Source organism: Rattus norvegicus, chromosome 1 (genome assembly GCF_036323735.1).
Source record: "Rattus norvegicus strain BN/NHsdMcwi chromosome 1, GRCr8, whole genome shotgun sequence".
NCBI lineage: Eukaryota > Metazoa > Chordata > Mammalia > Rodentia > Muridae > Rattus > Rattus norvegicus.
In genome coordinates, this window is record NC_086019.1 from 264,417,515 (window position 1) to 264,436,282 (window position 18,768).

Here is an 18,768-nt window from a genome sequence, read left to right on the forward strand (position 1 = left end):
CAACACCAACTTCTGTCTTAACTTGGGTTTTATTGCTGTGAAGAGACACCATGACCAAGGCAACTCTTATAAAGGACGACATTTAATTAGGGCTGGCTTACATTTTCAGTCAGAGGTTCAGTCCATTATCATCATGGTGGGAAGCATGGCAGCGTGCAAGCAGGCACGGTGCAGGAGGAGCCAGGAGGCCTACGTCTTGATCTGAAGGCAGCCAGGAGAGGACTCTCTTCTACACTGGTTGGAGCTTGAGACGAGGACCCACAATGGTGAACTTCCCCACACTTATTTAACAAGGCCACACCTCTTAATATAGCCACTTTCACTGGCCAAGCATATTCATAGCACCACAGAAATGCAGCGTTTCCGAACACGGCTGAGGCTGGCTTACAGTGTCAGAGGTTTAGTCCATCATCACCGTGGCATGGCAGCCTGCAGGCAGACATGGGGCTGGAGAAGGAGCCAAGCGTTCTACATCTTGATCCCCAGGCATCAGAAGGTGACTGTGTCGCACAGTGGGCATAGCTTGGGCATAGAAGACCTCAAAGTCCATCCCCACAGTTACACTCTTCCTCCAACAAGACCACACATACTCCAGTAAGGACACATGTCCTCACAGTACCACGCCCTATGGGCCAAGCACTCAAACACATGAGTCTGTAAGGCCCAGGCCTATTCAAACCACCAGTTTCTTGGTGTCAGTTACACAGAGCCCCCAGCATCACTTGTTGCTGGATGTGTGGATTACCCAAATTATGCCGTGGACAGCCTTTTCAGGATACTAGGCATATTTCACAGAAAAACTGTAGGTGTACGAGTTCATTACACTAATTTATGTCCTGCTCTGGTAGTTGAGTTTTACAAACAAAACATCTGCTCCATGACTTTCGCTTATCAGAGTATCATTTCCAGTGTGGGTATTATGTCCGGTAAGTCTGTGGAATTATTTCATTTTATACTCAGAAAGACTTTAAGGAATGAGGTTTCTTTCACTGCACGCTCACACAATTCCAGATGCTTTCACTAACATCTGCACATTCTATCAAAAGCTGATTTTTCTGAATGATGTAACTTAATTGTTGATTGACAAGCCAACATGATGTAAGACAGAGCCACACCATATTCAGCGTCAGTGTCAAAAGTCATAAACTACAGGCGTGCTTAAGCAAGTGGGGCCTTGATTCCAGCTAACTCCTGTGGCATTCTGAAGCACCAGTGCAAGTGAGAAACCTCAGCCATGTTCGGAAATGCTGCAAGAGGGAATGGAGATCGCAGCTACTTGGGTCGTGGGCTGCCTGTTTTGCCAGTGATTAAATGATGTAGCACAGTGTGGCCCACATTCCTCATCTAAATGAAAGTCTGCTTCACCTTAGCCCTGCACAGTCCAGAGAATTCTTCTTCCATATGGATTGCATATGGGTTTGTGTGAGTCTCTGTGTTTATACATACACACATAACCTCATAATGTGCATATAAATATTCACATGTGTATTGTAGCTCACTCTAGAAAGCAATTAAGAAATGTGGTATGATTTATCTCATAATGTATAGCCAAAACATAAATGCTCGCTTTAAACATGTCAAATATTCCTGAAAGGACAAGTGAAAATGAAGAGTGACTCTGATTTTAAATTAGAAATTTCAGTCTATTTTCCTAGAATTTCATCCCAAAGAAGGATGGACTCTGTGCTCTCATGCTTTTCCCACTTGGTGGTGCTTGTCAGTGGAGTGTGTCAGTATTTCCTCTCTGGTGGTGTGAGTGTGGTCCCTTAACCTTAAGTTTATGCAGGATAGACAGTATACATTCCTGGGTCACTGAGGTGTCTCAGCTCAGAATCCATGTGGTGGGAAAAGAGAAGAGACACATGAAAGTTATTCTCTGACCTTTATATATGCAGCACAGTACACATGCACACACACCTACACACATGCACACACATGTGCACACATGCACATATACATATGTGCACATACCTGCACATACATGTGTACACAGTTGCACACACACTCATGTGCTAAGTAAATAAATATGTAATAAAAATGAGAGTATAAGTTCCCTTTACTGATGCCAAGTACTGGCAGCATGTGAACCAGGCACTTGATGTTTACCTCAAAGGTTTAGACTGGTCAGCATCTAAACTCTCTCTTGAACAAGGACAACTATGCTTAGGGTTAACTCCTTAAGAGATTGAAACTTACTTCCTCTAATAGTATGGGAGAATTAGTCAGGTTTTTTATTTTTCTAAACCATCTGCAATTGCAGCACCATTCATATCAGAATTATTGAGTCAAACTCTGTGGACTTCCTCCAACACCTTCGGTGTGTTGGGAAAGCATCTCTAGGAAGGATGTAGTAATGGTGCTCTTAGTCATGTGTGTGTCAGCTTCATTCGTACTATGTGTCTTATCAGCTGGTGTCAGAGGAACATGCTTCCTGCGGTCATCACAGCCGAAGTGTTAAGAAAGATTTGCACTCGTTTATAATATTCTAATCCTTGCAATAACCACAGGAAGTAATTGTTAAGGTCACTGTTGTAGCGATGAGGATCGCGATACTCCGTGGCCAAGATCCCTGACTGACTGAGGTGCTGCCCATGTTCTTTCTGTGCATCCGGTCCTAGCCGTGTGCCAGTGATCAGGCCATTGCTTACAGGCTTGCTTTGCTTGGATGTGAGCTGTGTAGGGTGAGGAGTTGTCACAGAAGTTACTCTGTGGGTGGAAGGATGAACCTAGCCATGGACAGATAGGAGTGTGGTTGGGAGTGGAATACTTGGTGCCAAAGATATATTTTCAAAACTACTAGCTGGACCTTATAGTGCTGAGGTATTATTTAATTAGAACCAGATAGAATTAGGTAAGATGTGGTGGCCAGCAGCCATATGGGTAATAAATATAATTCCATACTGGTCTGCAGATAGCTCAGTATCAGTCACAACAGCGGCAGTCACGTGCTTTGGAGCAAGCAGTTAAATTATTTGGCTCTGAAAGCAGAGGAGGTTTTAATAGGTGTGTCACCTGGTGGCCATGGGCATTATTCATTTAATAATGAAGGACCTGAGAACCTTGGTAGAAGCAATGGCAAATCTGGCCAGCGTGCGTCGTTTGTTTTAGAACTATGGAGATATCTGTTAACTGCTGCTGGAGACCAGTGTGATTAGGAAGTGGGACAAGCTGTTCCTTTTATTACACCAAAACCACATTGCACTTTGTATCAATTATTTGGCTGTCTGCAGCATGTAGATTAGAATGAAGGGTTTTCTCGGTGTTTGTGACTATTGCAGATTGCTGATTAATAATTAGAGTACTGAATGAAGGAAATTAGGCCAAGATTGAATGGGAATGAGAAAGTCTTAATTCAGTCACACAGATGTCAGAAGCAGACTGTCTCGAACAGCTCATTCAGGATAGTGACATCGTGCATACCTGTGGTGTTATTTGCTTCCCATGTAAGACTCGAGTCAGATGCCTTTGAGATGGTTTCCTCTCCTATGCCCTGTGATGTAGCTGTACGGCTATTAATTTAGTGAAATATCCTGTCTGCCAGGTGTGGGAACTAGCTGATTTTATTGTAATACCAGATCATTACTTAATTCATATGCAGCCAAGCAAGCACATGGAAAGCATTATAAATCTATTTACAATGTGGCTGGTCTGATGATAACACTGCATTAAACTCCCAGGTGAGGCAATTTAAGCAATTGCTTTGCCATGTGCACGCCATGGAAATTAAATTCTCATATACGCTTTGGTAATAAACCAACCTGATTGTTATGTTTTGCTTGTGGTAGACTGTACAACCCTCATTCTGGTTGCAGATATGCTGTGTCCCATGTGCAGCCATACAACAAGCAGTGCCAGAAATGACAGTTTTTAATTAATTTAATTTTTAATTAATTTAAACTAAGCTAATTCATGCTCTTCCCCGTTTTGCAGTATGTGCTCACGAATACATTGAACTTAACTGGGAAATGTTGAAGTGTATGTTATTTCAAGCCAAATTCCAAGACCAAACTGAACAAGTGTCTCTGTTTGAACTTGGCTTTAAGGAAACCATCCAATCCCTGAGCAAGCATCCTGTCCATATCAACGCAAATTTCTTTACATCTGAAATTCTCACTTCCATAACTGCAGACTCACTTTTGTCTTCATTGTGGAGTTGAGGGGGAAACTTGGTAGCTCTAACGTCTCAAGGCAAACAAACCTACTGTTAGTTTGCCATATTCCGGTCATGTCTATTCTACAGATTTGCCATATTCCGGTCATGTCTATTCTATAGATTTTTCAACTGTATTTAGTTCATTTGAAGTATGAGGTATAAATCATAGAAAGAGTAAGGTTTACATAAGCACACAACTAAAGTGAAGCAAGTGTGTATGTGCATGTGTGTGAGTGTGCACACAGCATGTGTGCATGTGTGTGAGTATGCACACTGCATGTGTGCATGTGTGTGAGAGTGCGCTCAGCATGTATTTGAAATACTGTCAGCTGAAGCTTTGCACCCTTATCCTATGGCCAGAATTGCAGTAGAATTCACAGCCCTGAGAGCTCTCCTGAAGCCACACATGGAGCACCGGTAGACAGTGGTAACTGACAACTAAGACTAAAAATGTTGACAATTTCTTGATTTGCCTGGTTAGCTTATGTAGAGAAGTCATTAACTATTTATAAAATGCATTATGAATTGGGTTCCTTCAAACTGTAGCTGAATGTGTGACATTTCCAGCTCAAATTCTCATGCTTGCATTTGGCTAAAGTATAGATTTTATACTCTTAATAATAAAGTGAAAATATTTTAGGTTTATTAAGATACACTAAAGGGTTCATTTCATTATCTTAGAATCTTCTAAAATAAAATATTATATAGGTTCTTAGTAATCCAGCCTGAGGTTTTTTTTAAATCCCATAAAAGACAACATGATTTATTGATGTTTTAGGAACAATTATCCTTAAAACATGCCATTTGTCATTGAAAAGAATTTCATCTTTATTTATTTTTTAGTTGTTGTTTATCAACCGGTGCAGGGATGATTTCAAAGACTGAGTTATGGTTAATTACCTATAGTCAGCTCATTAAAAAATTCAAATATCAAGAAATTATGAGAAAATGCTAGTGTTGAGCTTCCAAGTATAATTCATAATAAAGAACAGCATGGGTTTGTTTTATTTTTGGAAAATGGAATGATCTAGTGCAGAGTCCCATTTTTGCATTGTTGTGCCATTCTGGCAGAGAGTTATTTCTGATACTTGCAATGAAATGTCTTTTCCTTCCTTAAGTCAATCCTGCCAGGGACCACTTTGTTATGCTCAGCACCTCATTTGCTTAATTACATCCAGAGAAGCCTTCCAAGGCCAGCACCAAGTCCCAGTGTGAGGGGGACTTTCTCAGAGACCACCCTTCAGCTGTGGGGGCATCCTCCTCTCTGGTCCAGCCAGGAGTCTCCTAAGTGCTGCTTTCCAAAGCACTGTTTCCTCACCAAACCAAGATTAGCTGCTCAGGGCTCTGCACTTGCATTTCTTTTTTGTTTGAAGTATACTAAATCTAACTAAGAACATAATGTAATTGAACAATCTCTGCCAATTTGTTGCTATTTTGGTGAAAAAGGGAGAAAACACAAACAATCTCCATATGATATTTTTGCGTCCTGTGGAATGTTTTAGTCCCCCATTGTGATGAAATGAATAATGCACAAGGCAGCTCTGATACCATAGCCTGTCGTAAAGCTTCCCAGTGCCTTTAATGCTGTAAAATTCTTCCGCTTAGCTGGTTTGGCACTGTGATGGTGGGGATCTCCAAATGGGCAAAAAGGTTTGGTGTGATCTAAGCATGGTACTAAGATCATGCAATGAGCTGACCGTGTAGCTTAGCATCTCGGAATGCTGTTCTGTATGAAGTCAGTAGATGTGGGCAGTCCACAGTAGCTCAGCAAGACAGACAGGCTAAGCATAGGTTTTGTGGTAGGAAAATAGCTGGCGAGGCCACACTGATGGGGCAGAGCCACTCCTGAACTTTTAAGAGATGGCAACTAGACATCCTCACCAATACCACACTCTCGGCTCTGATTCCTCCCTCCTGTCATACTGTTTCAGTTTTATTTATCTACTTATAGAGCCCTGGCAGGAAGAGTGTGGAAGAGGGGGATTGTGGGCAGGCAGAGTGGGTGTCTCTGTCTACTCTGTAGCTCTGGGTTGTTTTCCTGAGTCTGTCCAGAGGCGGTGGTTTGAAGGGTAGAGGAAACCCTCAGCCGAGCGTCAGGACCTAGAGATCCTAGTCTCAGCTGAAGGAGTTGCTAAACTAATATCTGGGCGGCGCATGTTTGTTTATATTCCATAAGCCTTTAAAACTGGCTTCTGCTGGATCCAGCATATAATTTGCTTAATTACAGCCAGAAAAGCAGTAAACTAAATTATATGCAATAAGCCAATGCTCTTTTATGTGCCACCCTTGGGAGAATCGAGAAAACAGTAAAAAAAAAAAAAAAAAAAAAAAAAAAGAAAAGAAAAGAAAAATATTTTCTGCGTTTTGTGCTTCAGATAAGGCACCCACTTGAGAAAGACTAGCCTTTTTAAATGATCTGAAACTCAGTGGTTGTTCTGTCTGTGGTTCTTCTAAATAATGATTTTAAGGTATAGTGAGCCAAGGAAGACCAAGCAGCGTCACTCAGTGACGACTGTAAAAATCTACTGCACATCTCACCATTGCTTCCTGCGTGTGCGTGGGTTGCAGGTGGCCCTTTGAAACCGTCGTACCTTTCCAGACCACAGACGGCTGAGTAAGAACTTGTAAGTCCTAGATAGATTGCAGAGGCCCAGGAGGGGATGCAGGCTTCCCGCCTCCTCTCTAACTGAGAAGCAGACAGGGCAGCCTGAAACAGTGGAGCTGCAGTAGGGACCAATAGCCAGACTCAAGTTTCACAACTAATTCTCAGAGCCTCCCAGCTTCCCAAAATGTGTGTATTTAGATAATTCATGAGTTGTACAGCCACGTCCCTCTGGCTGTACAGGTGAAGGTAGGGTCCTCGAAAACTACAATTCCATTGTCAGATGTTGACTCGTAGCCCACTGCCTTTAGTTACTGGAATTGGAAAATTTGCTTCCTTTACCAGTGTCTGTCTGACTGCCTTTTCCCCTTCTCCCCTTTGCTCCCCCTTCCCTCACCCACGTTACTTTTCCTTAGGCCATTATTTATAGAGGAGTGGGAGACATTTGAATTACTGCTAGCTGGGGTGCAGCTCCACAGTCCCTTCTCTTCCTGGACAGTAATGAAATATAGATGTGCTTGTCCAGGCGTCCCAGTGCAGAGTGGCCATCTGAATAGTAGCCCAGACGTAGACGTTTTTAGAGCTGCAAACTATACAGTGCCTTTCATGCTGAAGACTTGCAAACACTCTCCCTCTAATTAGAATCTGTGAGTTCAAAAACACAGCTATGTATTTCTCCAGGTTAATGGTTTTATTCAAACAATATGCATAAGAATAAATTAATTCTAATCTACTTATGAAAAGTAATAGAACTTGAACACAAAGCAGACATTTCTTTCATTATTGATATTTTTTTTTTGAAAACAAAAACCAAACTTCTCATTTCCACTAAGCTCCTGCATCCTGGAATTTGAGTGAGGTTTGCACATCTCTGCTGGTAGGTTTCCATTAGGGGGCTCCCGAGGGTTTGAGATGGTCCTCCTTGATACCGTAATGCTTGGATGCAAGCGTTTGCTCTCTAACGCTCATCTTGCTTCTTTCTTTTTTTGTTTTGTTTTATAGAAAAGGTCACGGATCGCCTACAGTGACGAAGTACGGAATGAGCTCCTAGGGGATGCTGGGAATTCCTCAGAGAACCAGGTAGAATGCTAATAAGGAAGGCCCGGTGGGTGGCTGGAGGGTGGAGGAGGTCACAGGCACACTGGGCTCTCAAGCTGCTCCCTAACAGTATTAGCAGCAACTCATGTGGAAGCGATACTGTTTAATGCAAAGCTGGAGTCTTAATCAACTTCAAAATGTTTCTCGGAGATCTTACATTTAACCCTTTACCTTGTGATCGCTGTCTGCTATCTTTTAAAAAACTCTTTTCTTCTCTTTTCTTTATTATTTAGTACTTAAGAAATAACTTGAAACACACTGTTTGCAGACAAAGCCAAGGTCTTCACCTCAGACACATGTAAGAGGAATGAGAACGCACATAATGCAGCTCTGATACGAACGCTGCATAATTAAACCAACACTCACAGCAAAACAAATGGAAGTGAGCTTTCAAAATCCAGCAGCACAGCGCCAACTCCTATTGTGTCGCTTCTTAAAAATACATTCACCCCAATGCAAATGCTAGCCCCAGTGTGGGGCATGTGTGGATACCCAGGCCGAGGGCCGCCCTGCTTCTGGCAGATGACCGTAACAATAGCGGTGGGGTCAGTCCTGCTTCACCTTAAGATCTGCATACAGAAAGAGAGATTCGATACATACAATTTCTTCTTAAAGGTTTTTATGACTGGTATGTCACTCCTCATTGGACGACACAGTTGTGCCATGAGTCTAATTAGCATCCTACCACTGTCTTTGAGTTAATGCTGCACACATCATTATGTCACCTAGGTTTGACACATACAACTTTTAAAGACAGTGTTTTAAGACCCTTGGTGTGGAGCCAAATTTAAAAAGTCTTACGCAACCCTGGGGACTGATGGGTGACAGAGAGCGTCATATGCAAGAAGAGAATGTATTTACGAAGACAAGTCTTCCAAGGTTTGCTTTTCTGCCGACATGAACCACCCACCAAGTAAACAAAGTTGTGATTAGACAGGGAAACGTAGTACATCCATCTAACACGCTAACACTTGCAGGGTGGACTTCCCATTTCAAAGAGTTTCTATTCACTGCACTAAATTCCAACTACCTGAATGTGAGCGAGCATTGTAACTGGGAAGAAGCTGGTGTGACTGAGGCACCCAGCCGTCCTGCTGTCCAAATCTGGGAGAAGAGTCACCAAGCGGGCCCTGTGCCTTGTTCACCTCTTTCGCTCCTTGGACGGCATCAGCCTGAGCTCAGAAGTGGCTCAGATTTGACTTGTAGATTCAAATTTCTGTTGGAGTCCTGAGAACAGCTGCAGGGGGTGGGGCAGAGCAAAGGTAACCGGTAACTAGGAGAGAGCTTTACTCATAGTGGATTAAACAGTCAGAGTGGGAGGAAAGTGTTCTCTGCCTTTTTAAAGTCGGATTTGAATTGCTCATGCCTTTTGGATGAAGAATGAATCACAATTTTCTTTTCTAATTACTGTAAAACCAAAATGCTTTTTCTTATTTTTGCAAAACACAAAGAAACTAACAACAACAACAACAACAACAAAAGTGTCCATACAGCCCTCACGTCAGTTCTTTGAAAACTGTAGACTCCCCTCATCCGAGTCTGCTGCCTAATGGAGGAGGGTAGGAAGAAGGTGTTCCTGTCTTACCCAGGCTTCCTTATTGTAATGATGTAGTTCTCTGACAGATCCTTTCTAAATCTTGTTCACTTCTCTTAATGGACATTTTATATACCCAAAATATTAGCTTTACATACATAGAAGTATGATTTTTATGCCTAAAGAAAAATATTCCATAAAAATAGATTTGAGCTTATGCTTCCTGAATTTTTCAAATTATATTTCTGTCACTTTAAAGTGATTATGCAGAGACTTCCCCTGGACTTATATGAATCAAACTTACAAATTCTGAAAGTGCTTGGGGAACCTGAAGTTAGCTGTAAGGACCTGTCACTTCAATAAATACAGCACGGCAAATTACAGTCATGAGAATATGCAAACGGTAGATTATGACTCGTGAACTTTTCAGTCTAAAATTGGAATGAGGTGTGAAAGTTCAAAGAGACCATGCTAAGCTTTTTGGATAATTTGTTACCATGCAGAGCAGAATTTCCATACCACGATGAAGTCATTAAATTCTGTGCTGAAGTCCTTTGTCATAATGTAGGGATTTAAATGTCTCTTCCCAGAGCAAACTCTTAACCCGTGGCTTCCAATGTGAGAATACCTTTATTCCCTTCAGTGTCAGAGTCTCTTCAGTTCTGAGTCTCTGACTCAGCAGTCAAGGTGAGGGCCTCTCTTTACAGAGAGGGTTCTAAACGTGCTCTTCACATACAGTTTTATGCAGGCTGGAAAGTAGGTGTTCTGAGTGGACTGCCCGCAATTCATATGAGGAAACCTCTACACCCAGAAAGAAGTTTATGCTCCTGCTGATTCTTCACCTGCTGGCTTCCAGGCCTTCCTGTCATATAGTTATGACAGCCTTTTAACATACACATGGAGCTGGGCTGTGAGTGAGATTAGTCATAGTCACTTAACTTAAATTAGCACGCATCTGTCAGTTAAATATACAGCATGACTGTAAGGGGAAAGGCAAACTGAACAGTCAGCGGTCGTAACTACAAGTGCAAACGTATGGAGTGCTGACTTCATGTCCACGCCCTGTGTACCTCCTCCATACAGCGGCTTCCTGGTGAAGGTGTGGACACCTGAGAGTACAGTAGCAGTTAGCGTTCTCTCGCTGGTGTTTCCGGTGAGTTCTCCTAGACAGCTACAACCGGGTGCTGATGCATGTAGCTGCTGTAAAGGGAGCGATTTTCTTTGGGGTATATTTACAGTTCTTTCATGATCAGAGGCACACTCTTCCTACAGTAAAGGATCACTCAAGTGTGTGTTTAATGTCTTCAGTACAGTATACATCTAATCGCATTCCAGATCAGCTTCTCTGTATATATTTTTGGATTCATATTTATTTTACTTAATAAAATATACCTCATCCTAGAATTACCAGAAACAAGCAAAGAAAGAAAGAAAGAAAGAAAGAAGGAAAGAGAGAAAGGAGGAAAGAAAGAAAAAGAAAGAAAGAAAAGGGGGTGGTGGGACAGACCCTCCTTTGCACTTGCAAGTGCTGAGGACCTGGTCCCCAGCTTCCGGGGGACAAGCGTCCTGCAGTGTGCCAGTGCTGCTTAGCTTCCTTTACCGTTGAGCTGTTGGAGGCAGTGATGCAGTGTTTAGTTAGAGTGGAAAGCTTAATAGTTCTTAAGTTGATTTCCTTTCACGAGAACCATTCTCAAAATAGACAAAAAAGAAAAAAATAGATTATAGAATAAAACCCTACAGGCTTTCAGAGTAGAGTTTGGCAATGGGGGCAAATAAAATATTCGAAGTTCTTGTTTTAGGTACTAATAGAATCTCGATTGCCATATGCAAAATTATATTGGTCCAGTGACTTTGAGAAAATCCTACATAGAAGATTAGAAAACATAGGAAAGGTAGAATGGTCTCCACCATGAGGAAGTTTTTGTGGAAAAGCAATGTTTAACAGATAATGATTGCTTAATTTCTTAATGCAAGGTTCTCTTAAGTTCCGATTTAGGCTCGCTGTGCGTAAAGTGTGTCAAACTTCAGCTACAGACCAGGGGGTGAAGTCGGTCAATTTAATTCCGCAAGATCTGAAGGAGGTCGGTATCATTCCATACAGCCCCGGCAGAGCAGATCATTACCAGGCACAAATCTGCTCGTTCGTGCTGGGGGTTTCTAGCAAAATAAATAGACTGTCATCATAAGTTCAGAAAATTGTGTGTTCGACCCACGATAATGTGTAAAGGGCGTTTAATAGAGTTCAGCATTTATTCGTTATCTGTGTGCGGACAGAGACGGCAGTGGCGTTATCAGCTTTAAAAAAAATTGGGGAGTTCTGGGAGTCACGTGATGCGCCTCACACACATACACAGAGAGGCGCTCACGCACACCCACCCTCCCATGCTGCACAGTGCAGTTTTGATTTTAGTCACAGCAGAAGGCTTAACCACAAGAGATTCCACTGGTTCAAACCAGCGTAAACCAGATTTTTTTTTTCAGCCCACAAAGGAACAGATTACCTCTTGTATCAAATTCTGCATTCCGGGTGGGGTTGTGGGGAGAAATCTTTGTTTCAAAAAAGATGTGGATTATCGTAAGCCAACATGATGGTTTTGCACACTTCCATGGCGCCTGCGATGGAGCTAGCAACTGGATAAGACGTTCAAATCGCTACTTTTAGTAGAGTCTAAGCATTGTTAATTTTTAAAAAGCCACCATCTTTGTTTGCTTCAATTCTTAACTCTTTGGCCAACCACCACCCCAACCCCCAGCCAAAAGAGAGAGAGAGAGAGAGAGAGAGAGAGAGAGAGAGAGAGAGAGAGAGAGAGAGAGAGAAAGAAAGTTAAGGGAAGAAAGAAGATGAAGATTAGAAACCTCCCGTTACCTAGCCTAGCTACAGATCCGGCGTGGAGCCTGAATGCAGCCATGCAGCGCAAACAAGATAGAACGTTGTTTTGTTTGGAAGCCATTGAAAAAGCAAATGGGTAGCATTTTTAAACACTCTTGCTTACGGCAGGGTGGCATGCCCCAGAGGACTCTGCTGCTGACAAGTAGTTTTAAACTTTGGCCCTTTAAGTACCATAGTCAACTGAAGAATGGCGCCCAGAAAGAAAAGAACTTTGCAATCAATCCCCCATCGTCTCTCGGAGATTTACTGCTCACGTTTTTCTGCCATGCTGTTCACAGGGCATGCTGTGGTGGGCTAGGTATATTGGTTTAAATTTTAACTTCATCTCAAGAACAAATTTGTCACTTTCCACGTGAAAAGATGAGACGCTACGCTGGGTCGTTGTGGGGAAGGGAACGGGTATATTTAGAACCAATAACTTTGTGACTGCTTTGAACATTTGACATTTAAACTTTTGTTAAGTGCAGACTAGTTGCTACACAATAACTTCTAAACCCTTTCTTTAAAGGTTTTATGACAATTTGAATTTCCGTTTATGTTTGAAGTACTTTCCTATAACAAATGAAATAACAGAGCAAGCTGAAATGCACACTCGCCCACCTTAGGTTTGAGACCGAGACGTTAGGTGTTTGTTGAGAGTCCGGGCTGTGGTAAACACGATACTTTTAGAGAGAATTGTGGTGAACCATTCATAACACTTTTGTCCAAACCAATTAATTTATTGGCCTGCATGTCAAGTGCTATAACAGATGTTGCAGCACTCGGATGTTTAAAAATTATCAGTTGTTGTCCTGAATGGCTGAGGATCCAAATTTCCAACCTAGAATGTGGTTTATGGTCTGGTGGCACAGGCTTCTTTTCTGAGCACTGTAAAGCCGTGGTGGTCATTTTAACAATGCAGTGAAGTTTGTGGTTTAGAATGATTGGGGCAGATTTATGATTTCATAGATTCTTGGTGCCTAGGAGCTTGCTGTATCTGTTCCAGTTATAGAAATAGAAAAAGGTGAGGATTAAAATACTGCCATAGGAAAACTTACTAACAACCGAAGGAGTGATCGGGATTTGATTTTAGTGTCAGCAGACCATAGAACAAACACAGTAAGAGAACTCCTTTCTTTGATAAGTACTAGTTTGTAAGGTGAAAATAAGTAGAAAATGAAGAAACAAAAAATGAAAAGCACACTGAGTGAGTAGTGTATTATTCTAGAAAATGCACAGTTCTTGACATTAGCTGTTATGATAGGTTCTTTATCTGTGCTTTTGTTACTTCTCAGCTGAAATGTTGTCCCAGTGTAGCCTTAAGCATTGTAGTGTGTGCAAGGATGGCATTAAGACAGAAAATAATAGTAGGTTGTTTTTGTTGTTGTTTTAAATACTTAACTAGAGCCAGAGTGTGTGAGCTACCGATCGTTTTCATTTGTTGGTAAAATCAGAAATCAGTTGTCAAGGCTCTGAGTAGAGAAACACCCCAGAATCTTGTCTATACAAATGCTCTCTAATGGTGCATTCTTAGAAGAGAGGCGAAGTAAACTTGTTTTCTTTTTTTTTATAATATAGACTTCTATGAAGTCGTTCCCCTTTATTTCATGATGGTTCTTAGATGTACTTTAAAAGAGAATTTCACACTATTCTCTTTGTTTAATGTGACAGTGTGAGAAAGTGATCTTTATTTGTTCAAAACCCTCCGCATGTAGTCTATGCTTAGGCTCTTTTAATGTGTGTGTCTGTGATTTTTAAATGCTAAACATGTAAACAGATGAATTGTCAATGTTAATTCTGTATCCTGTCACACAACTGATCTTTCTCTCCTGCCATTTCTTCCCTTTTTATCTTCCTTTTGTGTGTGTGCATTCATGGTGCAGTTGATAAAATTACGTGAGGAGGTAAGTATTTCTTGACTTTCTTTTTTCCTCTTTAGTTCTGCTGTTTCTTGTAAGTTTTATTTTCTAAATCTGAAGGGCCGCGTGCTCCTTTTTTGTCAGAGAAATGTACACTTGACAAACTATTGACTTTATGACTTCAGAAGTCTTCTCCTCCGACCATCTTCTCAGAACTGTTTCTAGTTGTTGTAGGAACACTTCCTTGTTGACACTGAGAGACAGTTAATCTTTTTAAGGCCAAAAAGCAAAAAAGGGAGGAATAAGGCAGGCTTATCCTAAAACTGCAGAGAGCTGTGTTGTTCTGTGAGCTTTAAATGTTTCTTTTATTTGTGTTGGTTTCTCAGCGAGGTTAGTATGACTTCACTTTTTTTCTCCTGATTTCTGACTTATTTTACTGAAACTCCCTCCACCTGCTAGATTAGATTCCACAGTTCCATATAAATCACCATGGGGAAGCGCACACATTGTAAATGCCCTTGCTCTGGTACAAGAACACCCTAGAGCAGCAACGCTTGCTTCACTGTTAAGCACTTTCCTTTGTGTAGGAAACAGCCCCCAGATGAGTTCTCCTTTTCCTGAGTTAGTCTGCTCCAGAGTCTTCTGTGGCCCTGACAGGTCCCTGCACAGCACCATCGACTGTGGCCAAAGGATTCTGTCTGTTGTTGTTTTCTACAAAGTCCAAACACACCGAAAATGCTTTGATTCACTTTTTCAGAGATAATTGCATTTTAGTCAGTAACATTGAGTTTGGTTTCCTCACAAGGACACCAAGCAGCAGAAAACTCCGCGGTTTGAATTCCTTCTGCATTTGGCTGAGCATATTGACCACAGCGTTCCTGGATGGTCTCTATGGTAGACAGCTGTTCTGCCGAGTGTCTGCAGGGGTTGATCCCGAGGCTTCTGAGCAGTGGTTTGAACAACACTCCTGCAGGAATGACGTTTTACCTCGACAAAAGTTATTGATAACAGCACATATAAGCTGAGGAAAGAGAGTACAGCAATAGCTTCTCATATTTTGTTTTCTTTTCCAACATGGAAATATGCATATACTAAGTGAGTATAATTAGTTCCAGTATCGATTACTCTCTGAATGAGTAGTGACATGAGCAGTACTTTCCCTGGGAGGTGTGTTTGTCTGTTCTGTGTGTTTACAGCTCCTTACTCTTTGCTGACGAACTCGAATGTTGAGATGTTGATGAAATGAACAGTAGATATGAACGCACACACGTGCACACACGCGCACACATGCACACACATATACTGCATGAAAAGAAACTCCACAAAGCTCTTGTCCATGAATTGGCAGGGATTTGATGGATAAAGCTCCTGTGTGTGAGAGTAACTGTGTTAATTTTGGTCCGAGTGTTCTGCTGTGCTGCAGGATCTGAGGAATTCTTCATGCAAAAAACCTGAAAACCCTATCCCCATATCTTGTGTTATATGTTATTGCTTGATCATTTCTCCTATTTTTCTTTGTCAGCAGTTGTACTAACTTCAGTGCCACAGTCGATGTTTCTGAGGAAACACGCACTGTGGTAGAATTGCTATGAGGAGAATTAGATCATTTGGTGGTGGAATGATAATTTCAGGCATTGTATTGTCTGTGTCTTTGATTAGGGTGTAACACAAATGTTTAAGGGTTTGGAGATAGAGCTGAGCTTGCATGCAGATGGCTCAGAAGGGCCTTTCTCCCAGTTCGGGTCTGTTCCTCCTCATACAGTGAGTGTTACCTCAATATTTTACTTGCACCTCTTTTAAAAAGGCAAGAACCTAGCTATTTGAGGACACAGTGTTTGTTGTGTTTGGAAATTCAGTGTGCCCGTCCAACCTTGGAATGCTCTTTTCAGGGTATGCTTAGAGGCAGGGTTGTAACGCAGAGGGCGCTGATCTGGCGGTGGCTGTGCGGAGCGGTTGGAGTCCTACAGCCCTGTCTCTCTACTCTGCACAGCTCCTCACACAAGCTGAGCTCCGTTGAAGCTCCAGTGCGGCTTCCTCGCCTCCTTTGAAAAGGGCCGGCCGAGAAGAGGGTGAGGGCCTGAGTTTGGGATGGAGAGTGGGCAGGTTGAAAGCGGAGCGCCACTGTAGTGGATCGCCTTTCATTTAAAGGACAGGCAGCACACTGCTGAGGGACAATGTAAATAGCGCAGCTGTGACGAGAACTTGATTTTAGTTTGACTTTAGTGAAGAAGTTTCAAAATGTGAAGAGAAGCCCTGCTGGGAAGCTGCCGTAAACTGATCATCCTCTTGGGTGCAGATTTTCTCTGAGAAAAATGAAACACTCCAGAAGAAGCGTGGCCTCCGCTGCTCAGTGCGGAGTGTGCAGTGTTTGCTGCCCATTGTGACATTCTGATTCCCCATTTAGCTCTAGAATCCCCAAATTGTTTCTTATTTGAAAACCTTACATGTATAAGCACGATTTTATTTTCCATTGTATTATTAGCAGAGAGGAAGATCCAATTTTAGTGTGGTCTATGATTTTTTTTTTAAATCTCTGTTAAGCTAAATATTGTCTTTGAATTTAGGATTTCATACAACATGAAAACAAGCCCAACACTGTCTTTCTATGGATTAAAACTCAGAGTTGCTCTCGCTTTCTCAGATCAGATTGGTTTTTTGTTTGTTTGTTTGTTTGTTTTTGTTTTGTTTTGTTTTTTGGAGAATCACCAGTTTGACATCCTTTGTTTAGGTAGGAAACAGTACTCAGAGGAGAGAAGAGCAGTCTTCACTCCCAGAACCTGTGTGAAAGGAGAATCAGAATTAAAGACAATTTTGGGCAAACTGTAGTAATAGTAGGATTTACTTAGCAAGCGTGAGAGCAGCACTGCTCTTCTGCCGCAGTTGCAACCTTCAGTGATTCTGCCCTTCTTGACACAGAAGAAGCTTTTTTACTTCCCTCCTCCGTTTTATTTATTTTATTTATTTTCCAGAAGGAGGGGCAATATTTCTCTTAATTTCTGCCCCGTACACTAGACATCTCTATTAATTATTACAGGCTGCCCTTGCCGCTTCCCGACCTTCTCATCAGGTCCTTTCTCTCGGTTCTAACAGCATTGTTTTAATGATTCCCCCACCCTTCCCCCCAAAAATTTTTCAAGGAAAGCTTTGATGTGGCTTTAGCTGCCTCTAACGTCTGGCCGCATCTCAGATGTGTCACCTATGCCGGGAGGGAATAAGGAAATCACGTTTTGAATGGTAATGATAACATACTAATCACTTCCTTTCTTTGAAGATGGAAGCGAGATATTCTGTCAGCATCCCTGGCTGCTAGAGCTTGGAGGCACTGGTCTAGGTGTGTTAGCTTAAGTGTGCATGTCAATACAGCTTGCTTCTCCACGATCCATGGGGGCTCATTAGAGCAAGGTAGATCATTTCACTCGGCCGCCACTCGGATAATGCACGTGGCATCTCCTTTTTTATTATCATCGGGAAGCACTGCTTCAGTTTTAAGTGACATCTGTCAACAACACAAAGTTGTAGAGTTGGGGTTACATGTTTCCTTTCTCTTTGACCAACAGTGATTTGAGGGCAAAAGATACCAATTTATACACAAGAAGCCCTACCTCCAAATATGCAGGCACCCATATTTACATATTTCTAAGCATCTCCACATCTGTAGCATACACCAGATGCACATGCCATTCTTCCATAGACATGGCTAGCCTGCCAATATATTTTGGTAACCTGAGTAGCTCTATTGTGGGATCAAAACCACTTACAGGGTCTCAGTGTAGAAAGGAAAGTTTGGAATATTAAAGAAGTTTTCTAATTTGCCCATTACATGTAATATAAAAGAGCTGTGTATAACAACTTCTAGGAATTGATCCTGATTTTAGTTCATACTCTGAAACAGTATGTGCTAGTAGTTCATTTAAACCCAGCGTCAGTTTGGAGACAATGTGCAGCTCCGTGTGAATCCCATGTGTTCCCTGTGCCTTGTTGGTTGTCCTGTGTTGTCTTTGAGCTAACAGTGCTGTTTAATATTCTAGTTCAGTAGCACTGTTGTTCTAGGTGTCATTTTCCCACACATCCGAAATAAGAAACATTCTCTTAAAAATAAAAACTTCCTGTTTAGAAATTATGATCTGCAGAAATCAAAGGACCAAGTGAGTGTTGTAAATGACTGCATTTTATAAAACTGACACAGAGAAGGATCATGGCACTGTGTGTGTGTCTCATCTGTGTTAAAACAGGGAAGATCCAGTTGGCTCTGCTCTTCATGCATTTCTCAAGATGTGGAGTAAGATTTGCTGTGTCCACTCACAACATGGGGCCCCTTAAAAAAAATAAAAAGCCAACAAAAACCTAATAAGTGGATGGCCCAGGCTTGCTTGATTGGCAATCTGTCCGTTGTTGTGTTTCTCTGATGATCTGTCTGCTAAAATTTAACTGTAATGGATTGTAGACACTCTCCACACCCTGATGTTAAGACACACAAAGGCATTATATTTTAAAAAGGCAAAACAGAGCATTGTAGCCATCTCCTGACTCCCCCTTCCTTTCAGAGGGCACATCTGCTGGATAACACGGAAAGGCTGGAGAGGTCATCTCGGAGACTAGAGGCTGGATACCAGATAGCAGTGGAGACCGGTAAGAATTCTGAAAGTGAGCAAA

The 18,768-nt window shown here is 41.9% G+C and overlaps 1 protein-coding gene across 19 annotated transcripts in view; it reads left to right on the forward strand.

Moving 5' to 3' along the window:
- Positions 1-18,768, forward strand: part of Vti1a (vesicle transport through interaction with t-SNAREs 1A) — a 305,634-nt gene that overhangs the window by 55,977 nt on the left and 230,889 nt on the right. For 7 of the 19 annotated variants that reach the window (XM_039090071.2, XM_039090093.2, XM_039090083.2 and 4 more), the window contains exons 4-6: positions 7,758-7,835; positions 14,140-14,160; positions 18,660-18,744. In XM_039090071.2, the coding sequence (XP_038945999.1) occupies positions 7,758-7,835; positions 14,140-14,160; positions 18,660-18,744 (184 nt within the window). Of the gene's footprint in view, positions 1-7,757; positions 7,836-14,139; positions 14,161-18,659; positions 18,760-18,768 lie in introns of all 19 variants that reach the window. The other 12 variants (XM_039090086.2, XM_063273055.1, XM_039090108.2 and 9 more) reach the window with 4 other exon arrangements.